This window comes from Moschus berezovskii, chromosome 10 (assembly GCF_049115385.1).
Source record: "Moschus berezovskii isolate FMDL1 chromosome 10, NW_MosBer_1.0, whole genome shotgun sequence".
NCBI lineage: Eukaryota > Metazoa > Chordata > Mammalia > Artiodactyla > Moschidae > Moschus > Moschus berezovskii.
The window spans coordinates 74,360,472-74,381,375 of NC_142469.1; the positions used below are offsets into that span (position 1 = coordinate 74,360,472).

General features: G+C 36.1%; 1 protein-coding gene across 1 annotated transcript in view; it reads left to right on the forward strand.

Moving 5' to 3' along the window:
- The window catches only part of LAMA2 (laminin subunit alpha 2), a 710,698-nt gene that overhangs the window by 254,505 nt on the left and 435,289 nt on the right, over positions 1-20,904 (forward strand). Inside the window, exons 5-8 of the mRNA XM_088840739.1 lie at positions 7,907-8,086; positions 11,941-12,030; positions 13,715-13,832; positions 19,563-19,741. Coding sequence (XP_088696865.1) covers positions 7,907-8,086; positions 11,941-12,030; positions 13,715-13,832; positions 19,563-19,741 — 567 coding nt within the window. The remainder of the gene's footprint in view (positions 1-7,906; positions 8,087-11,940; positions 12,031-13,714; positions 13,833-19,562; positions 19,742-20,904) is intronic.

The window sequence follows — 20,904 nt, forward strand, 5'->3', positions numbered from 1 at the left end:
ATTCAAAGTCAAAATTTAAATAATATACACAATGCAACAGTTGTGAATGTTTGAAGAGTTAATTCATTGGAAATTCTATCACAATCTATAATATTTAGGCACTGATGATTACTCATTCAAATTATTGAATCTATTATACCCTATTCATTAGTTTAATCAGTAAAACTGTACTGTAAATAAGACAAAGTTCCTACTCTTGGCAGACAGAATAAAGTCAATGGGCAGTGATAATAGCGGAGCTTGGAGAATTAATAGGAAAAGTCCTAGACAGCCGTGGAACTATGCATGGAAGAAAGAGAATTGACATCTTAGCTGAAACCAGAAGGATGTATAAAGTACATCTGTGCTAATGGGAGCAGTAGGGAGACATAAAACATATTTGACAAAGGCTCAGAAATGAGAGAGATTTATGACACAGAAGGGAAAATGAAAATAATTCAGTGGCCTGGAATGTATTAATAGTAAGCATCTAATAAATATATCTGAATGAATGAGAGACTGGCTGACTAAATGAATGAGTGAGAAGTATTGAAGTATGAAGAGGCAGACCAGAGATAAAGTTTTGTAAGCATGTGTGTTAGGCCTTCAGAGAATTTCATTTTCTGGATATACAAATGAATAGTATTTGAGTGAATAAAAATAACCATAAAACAACAACAACCATTAGTTGGAGGAAATAAAATATGGGGAAAAGAAAATGGAAAAAGGACTTCAATAAACTGTGCCTGATAGAACTGGAAATAATGGCCTGAAAAATGGTTATAATACCCCATTTTCTCACTAAGATCCTAAAGTTTCTTTCAAAATATTATTTATTTACTTCTGGCTGTCCTGGGTCTTTGTTGCTGCACGGGCTTTTTCTCTAGTTGTGGTGAACAGGGGCTACTCTCCAGCTGCAATGTGCAGACTTTTCATTGGGGTGGCTTCTCTTATTGCAGAGCATAGGCTTTAAGACTCTTGGGCTTCAATAGCTGCAGCATGTGGGTTCAGTAATTGTGGTTCCTGGGCTCTAGAGCACAGGCTCAATAGTTGTGGTCCACAGGGTTAGTTGCTCCATAGCATGTAGGATCTTCCTGGACGAGGGATCCAACCCGTGTCACCAGCATTGGCAGGTGGATTCTTTACCATTGAGCCACCAGGGAAGCCCCAAGAACCTAATGATTCTTGATAGAGAAATCTCTAGTCTGAAATGTTTAAATATTTTATTAACTGGTTTTATACATGACATTTTATAAATTGTATTATTTATCCAGTGTACTTTTATTACCTATGTGTTAATTTCAATATATTCATATATTTTCATATTTTTAAGACTTTAAAAGTATTGCGTTGATTTGGAAGAGTTTTAAAAATAAACCGCACTGAAACTTTTCTGATGAGATAAGAAAGGTTATTTTTCAATAACTATTTAGTTGCATATAGTAAAAATAATGATAACCCATAAAGATAATACATTTACTAATAAAATTTCCTTCTAGAGACAAGGTAGTATGTAACTGTTAATTAACGTTATTGATAGCTCTTGCATGTTCATAGGGTTTAAAGAATCTGTAGTTTAAATATACTGTTGTGTTTTCATGGACTCTAGTGTAACTAACAGCACATCAATTTATAGTTTGGACTATGAAATAGAATATCAATGGATAGATTTACTTGTCTTGTATTAAAATTAAGTTGAATAGTCCTTAAGTTTAAATACAATGTCTTATGACATTTGTGTGTCTTTCTTGGCTGAAAATAGCCTGTTGAAATAAAACTTAAAGTTAACTAATGTTTAACTAATATTAGCAAATATAGTAGACCTTGATGTAAGTAAATTGCAGATCAAAGCTGTTAATTCCTAATTATCTCTAAATCAACTTAAAATGCTTTGACAGAAAATGATATAAAAGATTACTGGCTTTACTTTCGTACTATGGAAATACCATACTCAAAAATTTACTCATATAAAAACAGAAAAATTGATTAATTATTCTAGGAAATTGATCTTCAAGGAGGCTAGTTAAATATTTAGAATTTATGTTTCTTTATCCAAATATTTTTAGTTAGCACTTATTTTTTTAAGATGCTGTACTGTTTTCTGGAGATATATCAGTTAACAAAGTAGATTAAAAACCTTGTATTGCTTGGGACTTGTGCTCTAGAGAGTGGAGAGAAATAATCAACAAAGTTAAGAGGTAAATCATATTCATGGTATGTTAAAAGGAAATGTTCTGTGGAGGAAAATGAAGCAGATAGAGGAAAATAGTGAATGCCAGGATGAAGTTTGCACTGTAATTAGATAGTCTTGGAAGGACTCACTGAAAAGGCCTAATCTAAGCAAGATTTGAAATGAGAAAATGAGCATTGCAATATCTGGGAAAATAACATTCCAGGCAAGGGACCCCAGTTTAAAAGCCCTGAGGTAAGATCCTATCTGGCATGCCCAAACAAAATTGGCAACCTGGTGGGAGCAGTGTGGATGAGGGAGAGAGTAGGAAAAGAGCTCTAGAAAATCATTGTTTTCTTCTTTGGCAGTTTTAGTGTGTAGGGATGGGGTGCTGACATTGCAGATTGCATAGGATCTCTCAGTTCATTGTAAAAATTTGACTTTTATTGACAGTAAAGTAGAGAAGCACTGCAAAGTCTTACGGAAAAGCATGACATGACCAGAGTTATATTTTATAAGGAATATTTAGAGAGCTCCCTGAAACAGATGCTGACCTCAACACAATTTGAAAGCTCATTTTTGAGACACCAAATGAAGAGGAGAGAATAAAATCTTTTGCTCTCATTCAGGAAATAATGACTTTGGGCAGCTTGATGGTGATGAATGTGGTTATGGCATGAGGCTTGAGATGAGAATGGACCTCTTTTGCAATAGTTTACACCATTTTCATAAAGTTGATGACCAGCTTTTAGCTCTTGCATGAACCTATTGAAGAGGAATTTCTTTGCAGGAGTTATTGAAGATCATCTGGCAAACAGAAGGAAAGAAATCAGAGACCAACTTGCAGTGTGACTAAGAGCTGGATTTGTTTGGTCTACAGTATTTTAAATTATTAATGTTAAACTTGTGGTTTTTGTTTTTAAGAAATACAGAGAATAAATTGATGGAAACTACCAAAAACAAGAAAAAAAAAAAAGCAAAAGCAAACAAAAAAATGTCTGCTATGTTGCCAAAAAACTAAGGAGCTAAGAGCAGTAGCAGGGTGACCTGTTCAGATCATTATTCTAGTACACAAGTTCAATATGATGAAAGCCTGGACCAAGGTGGCTTTAGGGGAGGTGGTGAGAAGTGTTTGAATGCTGGATATGTTTTGAAGGTAAAGTCAACAAGATTTGCAGAAAAACTGGTTGTAGGAAGGAAAACAAAAACAGACAAGCATACTCCAACTTGTGAGTCCTGGGTAGTTGAAAAAATAAAATTATTTAATGAGACTGGAAACACTGGGAGATGAAGAATAGAACTCAATTTGAGATACAAGTTTGAGGTACCTATTAGACAGTCACATAAAGGGATTGAGAAGGCAGTTGGATTCTTCATCTGGACCTCAAGAGGAGAGATCAAGCCTGGAGATATTAAGTGTGGGAGGCATCAGTATAGGTGACATTTAAATCTGCAAGCTTTGGTGAGATCACTATGTGAGTAAGTGTGGATTGAACCGAAGACAAGGCCAAGGACTGGGCAGCGTTGTATTCCAACTTTAGAAAGTTAGGGAGGAGAAAATGTAGTAAGTCTTGAGCAGGATTGAGAAGAGGAAAAAAAAAGACAGTGTGGTGTCCTGGAAATCAGAGGAACAATCAATTGTTTCAAATGCTGCTATTAGATCAAGTATGGTGGAGACTGAAAGTTGATCATTTAGGGGTTTCTGTCGACCACCTAGAACCCAAGTCAGAACCTTTGTTTGCTTTGCTCTGGAAACACAGTGACACACTGTCACCTTTTCTTAACCTTCATATCGCTCACTCCCTTTCTCCAAAGATATGCTTTCTTTCTTTTTTCCCCTCCCACTGGATAAAATACAAGTGATTATGTTCATTTTTCAGAGTTTTTATTGTGATCTTATTCTCCTTCTCTGAACTAATATATTAATTATGATTAGATCTAAGAGGTTCTTCAGGTCTTAGCCACTCATTTACATACACATTTTTGACCACACCTATAGATAGTTGGTCTCATCCTACACATATGAAAATTATTGTTATGTCTCCTGATGTCACCTTACTCTCAAACTGTTGTATCAGTTTCTTTGGCACACCTAGAAATTGATGAATCAAAGGGGATTTCAAATGTTCATCCAGTTGTCAGTTTCATCTACTTCCATTTCTCATTTCAAAGATTCTTATTGTTATTAATGATCCTTAAGTAGCCTTCATTCTTTCACCTATCCATTTACTCAACAAATTTGTATCATTGGGAGGGGTATTAGCTGTGTAGCTCTTCCAGTAATCTAAAGCAGATGTAGTAATATAATAGAAAAACATAATAATAATAATATGAACATAATTACCTAGACTAAAAATTGGATTACTTGCTTCATAAATCATTTTTAGTTATATTCTAATCATTAAGGTAAAAATACGCATAGAGGCTCTCAAATCTTATCCATCTGCAAGTAAATGTGATTTATATGGTATCCTTATACTAAAAAAAAGATACTGGTTTCGATGGGTAGAACATAATATTAATTTGGTCATTTGGTCATAAAAAGAGATACCTCTTATAAGTTTTTTATTGTTCTTTTTATCTACAAAAACTAATTTCAGAGAAGAATAACTTTTAAATCTAAAAACCAGTTGTTTAATCAGGCTGATATTTTCAGTTGGAATGAATTCCTTTGACAGCTTGAACATATATCCACCGACATGTCTGTAATGGAAATCATTTCAGAAGATGCTAGACTGACACAGACTTCCCACGGCCTCGCAGCAAGACGGTGGTAGTCTTGAGGAATGATACTTTTCATCTTTTTGAAGATAGACACTCTCCAGTTGTCACCCCACAGGAAATCAGGAAGCATGCTAAACTCCAGTAGACTTGGAATTACACAGCCAAGTGCCAGTGGAAATAGCCTATCCAATATTATGATTTATTTTGAAGGAGAGTTTAAAAAAAGACGGAAAAGGAAAAAAATGGAAGTAAGCTGCATGCAACATGGCCAAACAGCTGTCTGGTTTTCTGTCTCAAAAACAGCTTGGAACTAACTATTCTCACAAGATCTCTTGGCAGAGTAGCTTGATGAAAATACCAAAGCTGTGAGGAGAAGTGTTCTTTTGCTGAATCCTTTCTGTAGCTATCATATGGTGTATGATATGATTTAGGTGTTCAAACCTAAATTTGAACATGTTCACCTTTTTTTTTAAAGTTCCTTTATGTTTATGTGAGGCACTTATTAATTCCATGTCCAGAACAAGTGCAGTTCACCGTAGCATTAACACCAAATAAGCCTTAATAGTTTTTATAAACATTAATCCTAGACATGTTCTGACTTCCTTTTTTCAAATGGCTTTTTTAGAAGTAGTCAAGGAAGAGCTTGATAAGACAAATTTAAGTGTGAACTCAAGGACACTGGTGATTTTTTAGGTGCCAAAATTAATCTCTAAGGGGAACTCATTTTAGCTGCTGTATGCATCTATTTATTCATTCTTTAACATTTAATGGATACCATCTTAAGTAATAGAGACAACTTGATTTTAAACACATTTCTGGCTCACCTGCTAGACACCAGAACTGTGAAATATACAAGATCTATGTTACTCTTCAAATGTTCGGTGTCAGAGGGAGGACATTCAGCATTTCGAGATTCATTATTTTAGGAGACCTTGAATTTTATCATCCTCAAATGTTGATTAAGTGAATTTATTTTTTATTAAGTATTCAAGGTAGAGTCAATTAGCTGGGACATTTCGTATTTTTATCACGAGGCATTTTGAGTCTATGCTTTGTGACATCAGAATTAGTTATTCATCTCAGTTTGCTGTGTTTATTTCTCTAGTGACTCAGTAGTTTATTGGCAGTCAGTTTGTAAAATGCTCTCGGGGATTATCTAAATGCAGAATGTTAGGAATGGAAACACATATTGCTTCTCCTGTCAAAAAAATGTAATTAACACACATGATATATCATCTTGCAAAAGTGGATGAAAATTCCAGTGGGTGACCTCAAGTCACAGTTTCCAGTGCACTTACAGACTATCATGTTTCTAAATAGCTCCCAGCCCAGCACAGGACTCCTTTCTTCTTTTAATCCTGTCTCTTTAGCCTCCTATATGTGCATACACACAGTATGTGCATGTGTTCAGCCCAAAACCCACCACTCAATTTCAATTTCTTTAACATTTTTAATTTGATTTGGTTTATTGCATAGATAAGAATGCATTTACAATGTACAAAAAAATTGAATGTACTTTTTCCTATCTGTATTTTGAGAGTTTCCTCATTCTTTTGTGTGGTACACATAATTCACTGTATAGATGTATAATTTATTTAACCCATCTCTTATTGATGAATATTAGGTTCTTTCCAGTCTTTTGCTATTATCAAAAAATATTATAGAAATTCAGTGCATTTTTACATATCATTAATTACATATTAATTGTATATACACACACCCACACATATATATACTAATAAAACATCTGTGTAGTGTGGTTTCCCAAAAGTGGAATTTCTAAGTAAAAAATTCTGTACATTTGTAATTTTGACAGTTATTGCTAAATTCACCTTTATAAGGATTTGTACCATTTTACATTCAACCTGTAAATGTGTAACAATTGCTGTACCCCCTTTAGTCTTGTCATCAGGGAATATTATTAATATTTTAGGATTCAACTACTTGAAGAAATGGAGAAAACTTTTAGAGTGGATTTAATTAACAGTTCTGTTATAAATGAGGTTCACTATCTTATCAGAAGTTTAATAGCCATTACTATTTCTGTTTCTTTAAATAGTTATATCTTTTGTCTATTTTTGTGTTATGTCATCAGTATTTTTTCTTGTTGACTTATAGAAGTTCTTTAGGCATTAGGAAAATAATTCCTTTATCTGTGATAGAAGTACTTCATATTTTATATAATGGTTTACCTCCCCCCAACCCCCATTAGAATTCTCTGCTCTCAAAATCCCTGTGAGAGCATGTGGGCCTCAATGCACCTTTGAAGGATAATCATTTCTCTGATTTTTCATGGTAAATAGCATGGTTATATTTGATTTCTTCTGGTGTCAATTTTGCAAAATATTTTCCTAAAAAATATCCATTCTACTCAAGTTTTAATATATTTTCAAAGAGCATATTTTTCATAGAATGTGTTATAGCCTTGGTAAATTTTGCCTTCTTAAGCCATCAATTACTAAAAAAGAAATGACAAAAGCCACCTTATTGAAATGTCTCACTGTGATTGGAGATTTGTGTAATTTTTCTGGTAATATGTCGATTTTTACCCTTTATATATTTTAAGACAATATAATTAGATACTTTCAAGCCCAGAATAAAAAGAAATGTGAGTTCCTGATGATTTCTTGTTTTTGTCTGATATATTGTTTTCTGGTTTCCCACCAGAAAATATATGGGAATATATGTCAGAATCTTAAATAATTTTTGGCTGCAATAATTTTCAGAAAAAGAATGACTGATTTAAGAATTTTTGGAAATCCTAGGAAGTTCAGGTAGATGCACTGACTTGGAACATAGAAATATAATTAATTGCAGTATATAGAAAACACCTGAAATATAAACAAATAAATTGCAGGTACATGTACATTCGTAATATTCCTCAATTACTTCACTGCATTCTAGTAAATATGAACCTGTATCTGCCTAACTGAGAGAAGGGGAGCTTAACTATTTGTCTAAGAAAAGTTAAATAAAACCAGATATGTAAGTCTTGGTAACCTTAACTGTTAAATTCTTTCCCAAATTATGTAGATTCATATCTCTTTGATCAATGGGAGACCGAGTGCTGATGATCCTTCTCCTGAACTGCTAGAATTTACCTCTGCTCGTTATATTCGCCTGAGGTTTCAGAGGATCCGCACCTTGAATGCCGATTTGATGATGTTCGCTCACAAAGACCCGAGAGAAATTGACCCCATTGTCACACGAAGAGTAAGTTATGAGGAATCATATTGGAATCTGTGAATAATATTGGACCTATTGTTTTAATTGTCTGTTAAACAGTTTTATTTTTTTAATGATTTTATTCATTTATGGTTGTGCAGGGTCTTCACGCTGCGTGGGCTTTTCTCTAGTTGCGGCGAGCAGGGGCTACTCTCTAGTAGTGGGGCGTAGGCTTCTCACCATGGTGGCTCCTCTTGTTCCAGAGCACGGGCTCTGGTGCCCACAGACCTCAGTCGTTGCGGCTTCCGGGCTCTAGAGCACTGGTCCAGTGGTTGTGATGCACGGGCTCAGCTGCTCTGCCACCTGGGGTCTTCCCAGCCTGGGGATTCTTTACCACTGAGCGGCCAGAAAAGCCCTCAAGCATATTTTAGATTCTAGTTTTCCATGCTCCTATCTGGTGAGAGAGGCCTGAGAGCTGGGAGTCCTCAGCCACAGTCCTTGGCTCTGCCATCAAAAACTCTGGGGCCTCTTGGGGAGCGCCTGCTTCTCCCTCAGTTGTGTCTGACTCTTTGCGACCTGGAGGACTGTAGCCCACCAGGCTCCTCTGTCCATGGGATTTCCCAGGCAAGAATATTGGAGTGGGTTGCCATTTCCTTCTCCATAACTGTCTGTTAAATAGTTTTTAAAAATAGTTTTCAGTAGAGGAATGAAAGACTTCATGGACCTTCCTTTGTGTAAATCCAAGCTCTGGGCCACTTATTAGATGTGCAACAAATATCAAACTTCTTAACATTTCTAAACATTAGTTTGCTCTTGGTACAGTGGAGCTCATACTGCCTAGTTTATTCTCTTGATTTTGAGGACTAAATTAGTTTTTGCACACTTTGGGTGTTCTGTACTACTATTATAATTGGCCTTGTGGGCTTGTAACCCACACTAAGAAATGCATTTTATATCATGACTCAGTACACACACACACACACACACACAGGCAGACACTCACACCACATCACATCCTGATAAACTTTAATATGCATGGAATCAACTGGTGATGTTGTAGAAATGCAGATTTTAATTCAGTAGATCTAGGACAGAACTGAGAAACTGCAATTCTAACAGTTTTGCAGGTGATATGGATGCCACTGGTCCATGGACCATTTTATCTAAATAAATAATTTAGTTTCATGCTTTTTTAATGAATCACAATGCACTTCTAGTTCAAAAGAATACAGAAATTAGGGAAAAAACTGATTGTATACACTTTTATTTTCCTTTATGAATTGAATATCAGGGAAAAAAAATGGTTATAGTATCGTTTCAACATATCAGTGGAAACAGAAGCTAGTAGAGGTGTTGTTTTCAAACAGGAATTTGAGAGATTATGACATAGATGATCTGCCCAGATTCAGGCAGTTCAGTTCAGTTGCTCAGTCATGTCTGACTCTTTGTGATCCTATGAACCACAGCACGCCAGGCCTCCCTGTCCATCACCAACTCCCAGAGTCCACCCAAACCCATGTCTGTTGAGTTGGTGATGCCATCCAACCATCTCATCCTCTGTTGTCCCCTCCTCCTCCTGCCCTCAATCTTTCCCAGCATCAGGGTCTTTTCCAATGAGTCAGCTCTTCGCATTAGGTGGCCAAAGTATTGGAGTTTCAGCTTCAGCATCAGTCCTTCCAATGAATATTCAGGACTGATTTCCTTTAGGATGGATTTGTTTGGATCTCCTTGTAGTCCAAGGGACTCTCAAGAGTCTTCTCCAACACCACAGTTAAAAAGCATCAATTATTCAGCGTTCAGCTTTCTTTATAGCTCAGGTTGCTATGAGTCATAACTATGCTTCCTCCTATCCATGTCCCGTCAGGTTCTCTGGTTTATGTCATCTCCCTTATATGTATGTATACAACCAAGACAGTATTAGCTAGAGACTCAGTTCAATAATAAATCCATAAAACAAATACATGCAAACAGAATATCTACTGTGTGACTAGAAGCAAAGGAGAAAAGAGGATTGTAGGGAGAAACTGAGATTGTGAGACAAAACACCATTCTACAATGACCCTGCTGGGGTTCAACTGTTGCCACCGGTTAGCAAAGTGCTGAGCTTACAGACTGAATATTGAAGGGCAGTGCTTTTCGCAAGTATGTGAGGACTCCTCATACATTTTCTCATTGCTTAACTTCCTTACACTTAACTTCTCCATCATTACAAAATAACTTTTAAAATCTTATGTCCTCATACAGCACATGTTGGATGTTTTAGTGCCCTTTCCAAACCTGAAATAATTTTGCCTTGTGTTATATTTCAGTCTATTGTAAATTATCTTCTGCAAAAGTAATCATTATTTTACAGCAAAGTTTAGATTCTTCACTTATTAAAAAATCATTTTTAATTATAATTTTGGCATGACTTAAAAATACACACCAAAGAAGACTGAATAATTTTGAAGTGAAATTTAATCTTTCCTGACAGTATATCTATCAAAGAAAAAAATCAATGGAAGTAAACGTGTTCCTTTTATCATCTTTTGCTGAAGGCAGAGAGTGTGTTGGGGTGCACATCTATTATTTATAACTTCATTGTATACGAACCTTTAAAATAGTACAGTAAAATTCAACATATAAATATGTTTTTGAAAGTACTCAAGTTCTGTAAACACTACATATAAATTTAAATATATAAAAATAGGATATTGAATTTTAACTCTTCTTCATGACTTAGAAATGAAGCATTACACATTTATATTTAAAGCAAATGTTGCAGCTTTAAAAACATCTACAAAACTTCTGTATCAGCTTTCTGAGCAACTATGCCAGTTTGTATCTGTATTATTAGGTGATGAAGTTAGTGCAAAGCAGGGTTTAACATCTAAATTAAATCTAAACTTCCTTGCAAGTTACAATAGTGTGAGGTGTAAGTATATCAAGTAAGATAAAGTAACAAAATTATTATAAAAGATACTGTATATAAACATCAAAAGCAAAAAGAAAAAAGTTTTTTAAAAGAAGTAAATTAGAAAAGAGAATTTGTAGTCAGGGAACTCAGATTTGTATCTATCTATTTATTCTCACTAAATGTGTGTGTGTGTATTTAGTGTAAATAATTGAAATAATAGAACTATCTACCACTGTGATGGCTATTTGGATTCCACAAGATAATATGAAGTACTTTTACAGCTATAACTTGTGATATACAAATTAGTTAAAATTTTTAATTGTCCAGTTGTATAAGCTATGAATAACCTTTCAAAAATAGCTAGGTAGATGAAAATAATTTGAGACAGTCCTATGTTAACCTAAACAGAAAGGTTATTGCATGGACATTTTAACATGGTAATGAATAAAAAGTGTTCTGCACATCTAGTTTATTCCTTGCATTATATTAAACCAATCTTGTAGTTAATTACTTTTCATGTGCTTCTTAATATGCTTAAGAAATGTGTCATCATGAGCACCATTTCCCTTACATTTGTTGATTCTTTTCAAATTCATTAAGTAGAACAGTCTGCATATGATTCATGAACATTGTCATTCCTAAAATGATCATAAAAGGTTTTCTGTCTTTCAGCTTTTATGAAGAATTATTGTCCTTGCTTCCCCCCACCCCATAACAATTTACTTTCGATAATAAATGCTCCAGTATGGAGTTTGTGTACTGTGTAGCATTTTGTATTGTTGTGGGAAATAAATTTTTTAAATGCCCACCCAACATAAACTATAGAGGCATTCTGCCCCTGGGCCATGATTTCAATGTGAGAAGTTACTGGATACTCTTTTGAGCCTTCAGTTGTTCTCTAGAGCTTCCAACTAAGGGTAGAAGCATAAAGCCAAGTTTTTAATTGAATGCTCCTTTCACCTTGCAGTAGTCTTAACGGGATTTCTCTCTGGATTGCTTTTTGCAGTATTACTACTCGGTCAAGGATATTTCGGTTGGAGGGATGTGCATCTGCTACGGTCATGCCAGGGCTTGTCCACTTGATCCAGTAACAAATGTATGTATATTTTTAGGCTGCTTAGGTAAAATGAAGCTCTAAACTGTAAAATGCTTCATGAGAAGCTTTGCTGACAGGGACTCTGTGAATGGGTGTCAGGTCCCCACTTAGACGGTGTAACAGAAAACCATGCCAGGGTGAAATAGAGCTGGCAGTTAGGATGATAGACTTTGAAGGGAGCCATTACAGTATCAGAAAACAGATTAGTTTTTTCCCAAAAAGGCTCCAAACCAGTCTATCTATTTTGAAACCTCTCTAGCTATGACAGCCTGCTGTATGATTTAGCTTTAGAGAATGCCTGTCATCAATCAGCCTGTTTCTTTTATGAATTTTCGTCAAAAAAATTAATGAAAACAAATGAAAAATGTACCTGGAAGTAAATATAAATGACCATGGAACCAGAGACCAAGGTAAGATGGGGCAGTAAGGAGTAGAGTGAAAGAGAGTATTCAAGAGAGCTTGAAATCGCCAGGTCAGAAAATGCTGGAATGGTTTTGGGTTGCATTTTTCATTAATGACAATGTATTAAGTGAACATAACCTAAGCAAAGAAGATAAATGAGCATCTGTTTTTCTCAGGCATAAACAATCTGGTGAAATACAGAATCATCTACTTTATGTATGGAAGAAATATTTTGGGTAGTGAGATCAGTGAATGTAGCTACCTAAGTAAACACTTTTTCCTACTACAACTGTAATACAAATGATATTTCTTTCAAAGCTAGTTTTCTGAGTAATGCATCATAGTATTACCTGCTAGGGAAGATTCAAATCCATGGCATTGTTTTCTTCACAAGGCTGTGGTCCTGCTTTCTGCAGGGTGTGGGCACTGTCTATCAGATGAGCAGTATTTCCCAAGAGTTGAGAACCTGCACAGCAGCTTTGGAAGGACGGTTCCATGCAGTGAAATAAGATTGTACTCAAAACACATGCAGACAGGAGATTCAGGCTTGGAGTATTAGATTTCTGCTCTATCCCTGCTTCTCCATGCCTAGCCATCTACTCTCTCCCCTCTTCCTATGCTAAATACTAATAGTCAGTTCACTTCTGTCGCTCAGTCATGCCCGACTCTTTGCAACACCATGGACTGCAGCACACCAGGCTTCCCTGTCCATCAGCAACTCCCAGAGCTTGCTCATACTCATGTTCATTGAGTCAGTGATGCCATCCAACCACCTCGTCCTCTGTCACCCCCTTCTCCTTCTGCCCTCAATCTTTCCCAGCATCAGGGTCTTTTCCAATGAGTCAGCTCATCGGATCAGGTGGCCAAAGTATTGGAGCTTCCACTTCAGCATCAGTCCTTCCAATGTTAATAGTACTTTGATGGAAACCTTAAAATGGATACATCCAACCCAGAAAACCTGTGGATCTCAGGAATTAGAGAAGTGATTCTAGTCTTCAAGACCACTCCTGATTGGGCCTTCATTCTCTGCTCATCTGAGCCCAGTGATTCCAGTACCATCCTGAACCTCCCTCCCAAAGCTGGTGTTGATCAAATATATTCACTCCCGCTGCTGGCACCTCTTCCATCCCAGACTGACAGGAGATTTAGATTTTGGTACAGAGGCTCCATGTTTTCTCTTGTCTTCATTCTACCTTTCAGGAGAAACCCCTCAATTATGGTTCCAAAGAATGCTGAAAGTATGCTTCCCCACCCTGCCCCCCGCTTTTTTGTTTTTTTCTAGAAATCCCGCTGTGAATGCGAGCATAATACATGTGGTGATAGCTGTGACCAGTGCTGTCCTGGATTCCATCAGAAACCTTGGAGAGCAGGCACTTTTCTGACCAAAACTGAATGTGAAGGTATGTTCCGGACAGGCCAACACCATATGTAAGTCTTCCTTTCCTGGGACACAGGTGATGTAAAGGTGTGCTGATTTCAGGTGAACGTATATGTCAAATTCATATGCATTTTATCCAAGACAGTAGCGGTAAGCTCTTTTACTCTCCTGTTTTAGAGTTTTCAAGATTTTATTTTTTTGACAAATATTTACAAAACACTTATGAATTTACCACTGTGTGAGAATTATGAGAAGTAGATAAAAGCATAATATACACTTACTGTTATCAGGGGAATCTGAAGCTTATAGCATAACATGTATGAACTTCTGAAAGTGTTAGTCACTCAGTCATGTCCAACTCTTCTCTGACCCCATGAACTGTAGCCCACCAGACTCCTCTGTCCATGGGATTTCCCAGGCAAGAATACTGGAGTGGGTTGCCATTTTCATTTCCTGGTGATCTTTCTAACCCAGGGATTGAATCCAGGTCTCCTGAATTGCAGGTGAATTCTTTACTGTCTAAACCAACAGGTAAGCCCCCATATGAACTTCTGCTGAACTATAAATCCAAACTAGCCAGAAAGCCCAATTTAACTGAATTCAAATATTGCCATTTTAGTGAATCACATTTAGTGAATCACCCAATCACATTTTTTTTCGGTTCAGGAGGTGTATATGACCTCCAACACAGGCTTGGCAGGCATTTTAAACTAATAGTAATAAACTATTACTATTTTAGTAATAGTACACACATACACACACACACACAGAGGGAGAGAGAAATGTAAATAAACATACAGTAAAACCTACTGGATATAGAGATTACCTTCTAAATAGGTATATTTATAAAATGGTTCTCAAACCAGTATAGCTGCAGACTCTCTGCCTGTTCCCCTTTCATATACTTTCTCCCCTAGTAAATAGCTTTTGAATACCTGTCATACAATAAATGGAGAAAACCAGAGGGGAGAGATCATACCCTAAAGCTTAGACTCATTTTATTATCTAGGAAGAAGAAGGCCCCTGATTCATTAGTTATACTTATTAAAGGGTAGTGTTTGGGGACAGTAGTTGTGAAGAATAGGAGAAAAGGTAACTGGGAGAGGGTGAGAAATCAAATGTGTGGAGAAAGAATATTTAGTAATCCATTAACATTTTCAATGTGTGGTTTCACATTAATAATAATATAAAATGCTAATATTAGAAATGGCATCAGTGACAATCATTAGCATGAACTATGCTATAGTAATTATTGGATAGTGACAACCAAGAAAGAGCCAGTAATGAGAAATCATAAAAACAACTGGCTATGTAAACATGTGCCAACAAGCACTCATTTATACTTTAATATTGAATGTTATCATTTTTGAAAACAACCCATATGTCCAGTTTTTCCTGAAGGGAAATACCCAAGAAACATAACAGATGACTTATATTGTCATCTGTAGCCTAGTATTGCCAACTGTCCCATAATGGTGACAGGGATGCTAAAGAAACCTGTGTTTCTGGAGATCTATTCAGGCCAAGATGAGACCTAAAAATAAAAACTTCTGCTGAACTGTAAATCCCAACTAGCCAGAAAGCCCAATTCAATTGAATTCAAATATTAGTATTTTAGCAAATCAGTCCCAATCACATTTTTTCAAGAGATGTCTATGGCCTCCAAAACAGGCTTAGCAGACATTTTAAATAATGCCAACTTTATATATGAATTGAATAAAATGTATTTATCGTGTATCATGTATCAGACATGATAGGTCCTTAAAATTATTAAATTAGACTTTAACCGTAAAATATTTCCTAACTATGCATTATCTTTTCAGCCTAGGATTCTGCATATACTATCAATGTCTTGAGTCTCTTTGTTTTCTGCCCTTACCTCTTTTGCTTTTTGATTTGTGTCTGTGTGCTTGTGAAGATATTTTGTGTTAGAAATCAGTCATTGTTCTGAGAGGTATCTGGAGGAATGGAGCCCCACCACGCAGTGGTGTGAAGGGGTAAATCTTAACAGCATCGAATGCCCAACCTTTGTTTTCTTCCCTCTACTCCCAACTCCATTCCTGATGATCTCTTAGGATCTCCACAACTTCTCCCAGTTGAGAGCAGAGTTTCATTCCTAAGGCTGAGTTTAAGTTGAATGACACCATGAATATATCTTCTCAAATTTCCTTAAATTTAATAAATTTCTCTTCTGCTTGTGGAATATCAGAAGTTACAGGTGGGAGTATCATTTGAGGGTAGGGATTCCTCCTGTTGTCTCTGATCTTCTATCACACAGTTATCATAATGCAATGTTAAGTGGATCTGGAAAACCCTTTACCACTCTCCACTAATATGTATCTGTTTAAACAAAGAAACGGAAAGGATAGATCAAACTTATTAGCCATATGGATAGACAAAGCAACACAGAAGGAAATTTCAACTTGCCGCTCTATACATTTTTAAAAATACTGTTATTATAAAACAATTTTATCTTTCTTTGTGGGAAAGATGGGAGGTTGGATTTCCAAACTGAAAAAAAAAATAATTTAAAAAATCTACAAAATAAAGATAGGGTTTTTAACCATAAAACCTTGTATATATAGTGCTTTTGGTGATATATATATTTGTAAGAGTTTATATGAAAATTTTAGCTTCCAAGTTGAGTGATGTTCCAGTCACTTCTGAAGATTCGGAAACATCTTTCTGCAACATGACAAATCCCTCTATAAAATGAATTGTTGTTTAGTCACAACTTACAACGATTGTATTCAGTTGTGTCTAACTCATTTGAAAAGACCCTGATGCTGGGAAAGATTGAGGGCAGGAGGACAAGGGGAAGACAGAGAATGAGATGGTTGGATGTCATCACCGACTCAATGGACATGGGTCTGGTTGGACTCCGGGAGTTGGTGACGGACAGGGAGGCCTGACATGCTGCAGTTCATGGAGTTGCAAAGAGTCGGACACGACTGAGCGACTGAACTGAACTGAACTCTATGTGACCCCATGGGCTGTATCCCGCTAGGTTCTTCTAACCATGGAATTTTCCAGGCAAGAATACTGGAGTGGGTTGCCATTTCCTTCTCCAGGGGATCTTCTCAATCCAAGAATTGAACCCATGTCTCCTTCATTGGCAGGCAAATTCTTTACCACTGAGCCACCAGGGAAGCCCATCCTCCCATCTCGCCCTCAAAGAAAGAGAAAATGAATAATTTCCTTCTAATTCACTTGAATTTAATTTGTATTTTATCAGTCTAGCTTATTTGAGGCAGGGTGTATTTATAAAGCGCAAAATATATGTATTCCATTGCTAAGCCTGTACTAACAGACAGTTTCTATCATGTGTCATGAACATTCAATGAAATAACAAACTGCTGATGGCACAGTATAAAATGGCTGTTTGTGAGTAGGTACTCCCTGTGTCCTCTGAGGCTTTAGATGGAAGATGTACAGGTCCAGGACCTTTAAACAGCAGCCAGAGCTGTAGGCAGAGGGCCCTCATACGTGGAATGTATGCTTCTCAAGCATCAGTCTTTACCTGCCTTAGCTCATGGTTATAAGTACAGTCAGCAATATGAGTTCTAAATAATGTGAGAATAAATTTGTATCCCTCTGCGTTTCTCTGTAGTTACACTGGTAGCAGAAATCTTGATGGTTTCTTGCAATATATTTTTACAATAAGATTTTTAAGAATTCTTGTGCATTGTCCTAAAGATATAAAACTGCATATCATGCCTAGTGATTTATATTTATGATTATATACTTCCCTAGAATAAAGTTTGAAAACTCTTCATTAATACAGCAACAGTGCTATATCCTAAATCAAAAGCCAACAAACTGAAGAAGCTATTTGCAACAAACCAGACAAGGGCGAAAATATCTTTACTGTATTAAGAGATCTTCCACAGCAATAAGAAAAATTTTTTAAAAAACTGTTAAAAATGAGCAAAGATAGAAACAGGCATTTCCCAGGAAAAAACTATGACATAACCATATAAAGAAGTTGTCACACTTTTTATTTATGATTAAAGAAGTATCCATTAAAACAATAAAAGTACTTTTTAAAAACTCACCAAAATGTTCTTTCATTCACTCAACATATGTTTGAATGCTTCCTATGTCTGCTGCTGCTGCTAAGTCACTTCAGTTGTGTCCGACTCTGTACGACCCCATAGTCTAGGAGCTGAATTTAAAATGTTGATAATATACAGTGTAAGTGAAGCTGTGGGGAATCAGTTTTAACATGTCTGTTGGAGGGAAAGTAATCTGATATAGCATTTTTAGAGAGAAAATTTTCAAGTTAGTTAAAATTAAAATTCTAGTCCCTGACTAGAAATTGCACTTGCAAGAATTTAATGTGTAGATGTACTCGGATTTCTCTATAGGACCTCTTATAATCCTTGTCATTAGTTGTTTAGTCACTAAGTGGTGTCCAACTCTTTTGTGACCTGCTACTGATGGACAGGGAGGCCTGGCGTGCTGTGATTCATGGGGTCACAAAGAGTTGGTCACGAATGAGTGACTGAACTGAACTGAACTGATATTTACAGGCTTTCCAGGTGGCACAAGTGGTAAAGAATCCATCTGCCAATGAAGGGGACATTAAGAGACACATGTTCACTCTCTGGGTCGGGTAGATCCCCTGGAGGAGGACACGGCAACCCACTCAAGTATTCTTGCCTGAAGAATCCCATGGACAGAGGAGCCTGGCAGGCTATGATCCATAGGGTCACAAAGAGTTGGACAGGAATGAAAAGAGGATACCCAAATCCAAGACTGGCACAAAATAGCACGATCTCATCACTGAACAAATCAGCTTTCCTCTTGTCCTGATTACTTTGCACTAATTGTACATCTGTTTTCTCTTGTTAGATAACTTGAAGGGGTTGTGGTAGAGATTGACCTTAAGACTGGCTTACAGTTCTGATTTGGTGACTTTTTACAAGTTATGGTTTAGTTGGTAAGTCGTGTCCGACTCTTGAGACCCCATGGACTGTAGCCTGCGAGGCCTCTCTGTCCATGGAATTTTCCAGGCAAGAATACTGAAGACGGTTGCCATTTCCTTCTCCAGGGGATCTTCCCAACATAGGGATTGAACCTGGGTCTCTTGCATTGCAGGCAGATTCTTTACTGACTGTACTATATCTAAGCCTGCTTTACGAGTTATAGGTGGGGTTTTATCTGCTAAATGCAGACAACAGAGCTGCAGTATTACGCAATCTTCAGTTGGTCAAATTGGGGGATGAGAAACCAAGGACATGAAAGGCTGACTGCAAAGTTATACTCCAGTTTTAAATTGTGCAAAGGGTTGACACCCTTAATCCCTGTGATATTCAAAGATCATATGTATATACACTAAACATCCTTCTTTACTCATAGGATTTAATACAGAGATTCACACATAGTAATTATTCATCACAGATTACATGAATGTTAATTATTCAGTGTCATACTTCAATAATAATCTGTTTGTTGTAATAGGAAGCTAAGGTTGAATTATATGAAATATCAGTTTTGTAAGGTAAAATCAGTCAAATAATAGCAATTTCATACTATTCAGCTTAATTTATATGTTTAAAGTTCCATTAATATATATTTATTATTTTATCTAATAGATTCATGTACTTTCTAGGAATATTTGTATTGGCTTTGTTTGAATACACATATAATATAATTTGCTGTATGGTATAGAAATCTCTTATGTAACAAAAAGTATTTATATATATATCTGAAATCTGAAAGTTTATGAATTTATTTTCCCTTAATGCAGCCTGCAATTGCCATGGGAAAGCTGAAGAATGCTATTATGATGAAAATGTTGCCAGAAGAAATCTGAGTTTAAATATACATGGAAAGTACATTGGAGGGGGTGTGTGCATTAATTGTACTCGAAACACTGCTGGTATAAACTGTGAGACATGCATTGATGGTTTCTTCAGACCCAAAGGGGTAAAGTATGCTTTTACTTTCATGAAGTATTATGTTGGATTTTTCAGACTGAGATGTATTACAGGGAAAAATAATTTTGATTACTTCTTTAAATAGTTGGACTTCAAATCTCAAAGGTGACTAGAAATATTTCATAATAAAAGCTGATATAAATCATTGAGGATGTGATATAAAATATTTCCATCCCTCTAGAAACTCCCATGGTGACTCATTCCAGTCAATCCTTACCTCCAGGCAAACTTTGTTCTGATTTTTAGAGCATAAATTAGTTTTGCCTCTTAGTGAATTTTCTAAAAATGAAATCATAAGTTCACAAAATTTTTGGTCTTCCTTTCACTCAATGTAACAGGTTTAGATTACCCATGTTGTACACACTGATAGTTATTTCTTTTCAAAAAAATGCTAAGGAGTAGTCCTCTGCATGAATGTATCTTAATTTTTAATCCATTCTCCTATATATTTGGGTCATTTCCAGTTTTTGGTTAGTTCCTGCAAATCAATTTTATATGAGTCTTTTTGTGGTCATGTGTTATTAACCTTGTGTAAATGTCTAGGAGTATAATAGTTGTTTCATAGAATAGATGTAAATTTGACTTTATAAGACATTGCCAGTGTTTCATCAAATTAATGATACTGTTTTACATGTTCACCAAAAATATATGTGAGTTCTACTTCTTCCATCTCTTGATAATATTAGGTCCTGACTATCCTTTTGCAATAGTCATCCTAGTGGATGTGGGTATAATGGGTCTGGCAAGTCGGTACTAGCAATCACTAAGTCAGTCCTATCAATGCTCAGTGCTACAGCACATCTTCTATTATGAATTTACAACAGTTTTTTTCTTTTACGAAATTTAAGCGCCTGCTGGCTATTCTTGTATCTTCTCTTGTGAAGTGTTTCTTCAAAATTTTTCTTTTTAATTCTAGAAAAGTTGTAATTTTAAGTTTTAGGGCTGTAGCCCATCTCAAGTAAATCTTTGTGTGGAGTGTGACGTAATGATTGAGATCTACATGTTTCACCTGTTTTTCCAGCACCATTTTTTGAAAAAATACTTTTTTTCTCTTTCAAATTGTTTGGAGCCGTTTTTTGAAAATAAGTTGATCATTTGGGTTAATATCTGGAGTCCCAGTTCTGTTCCATGGATTTATTTTTCCATCCTAAC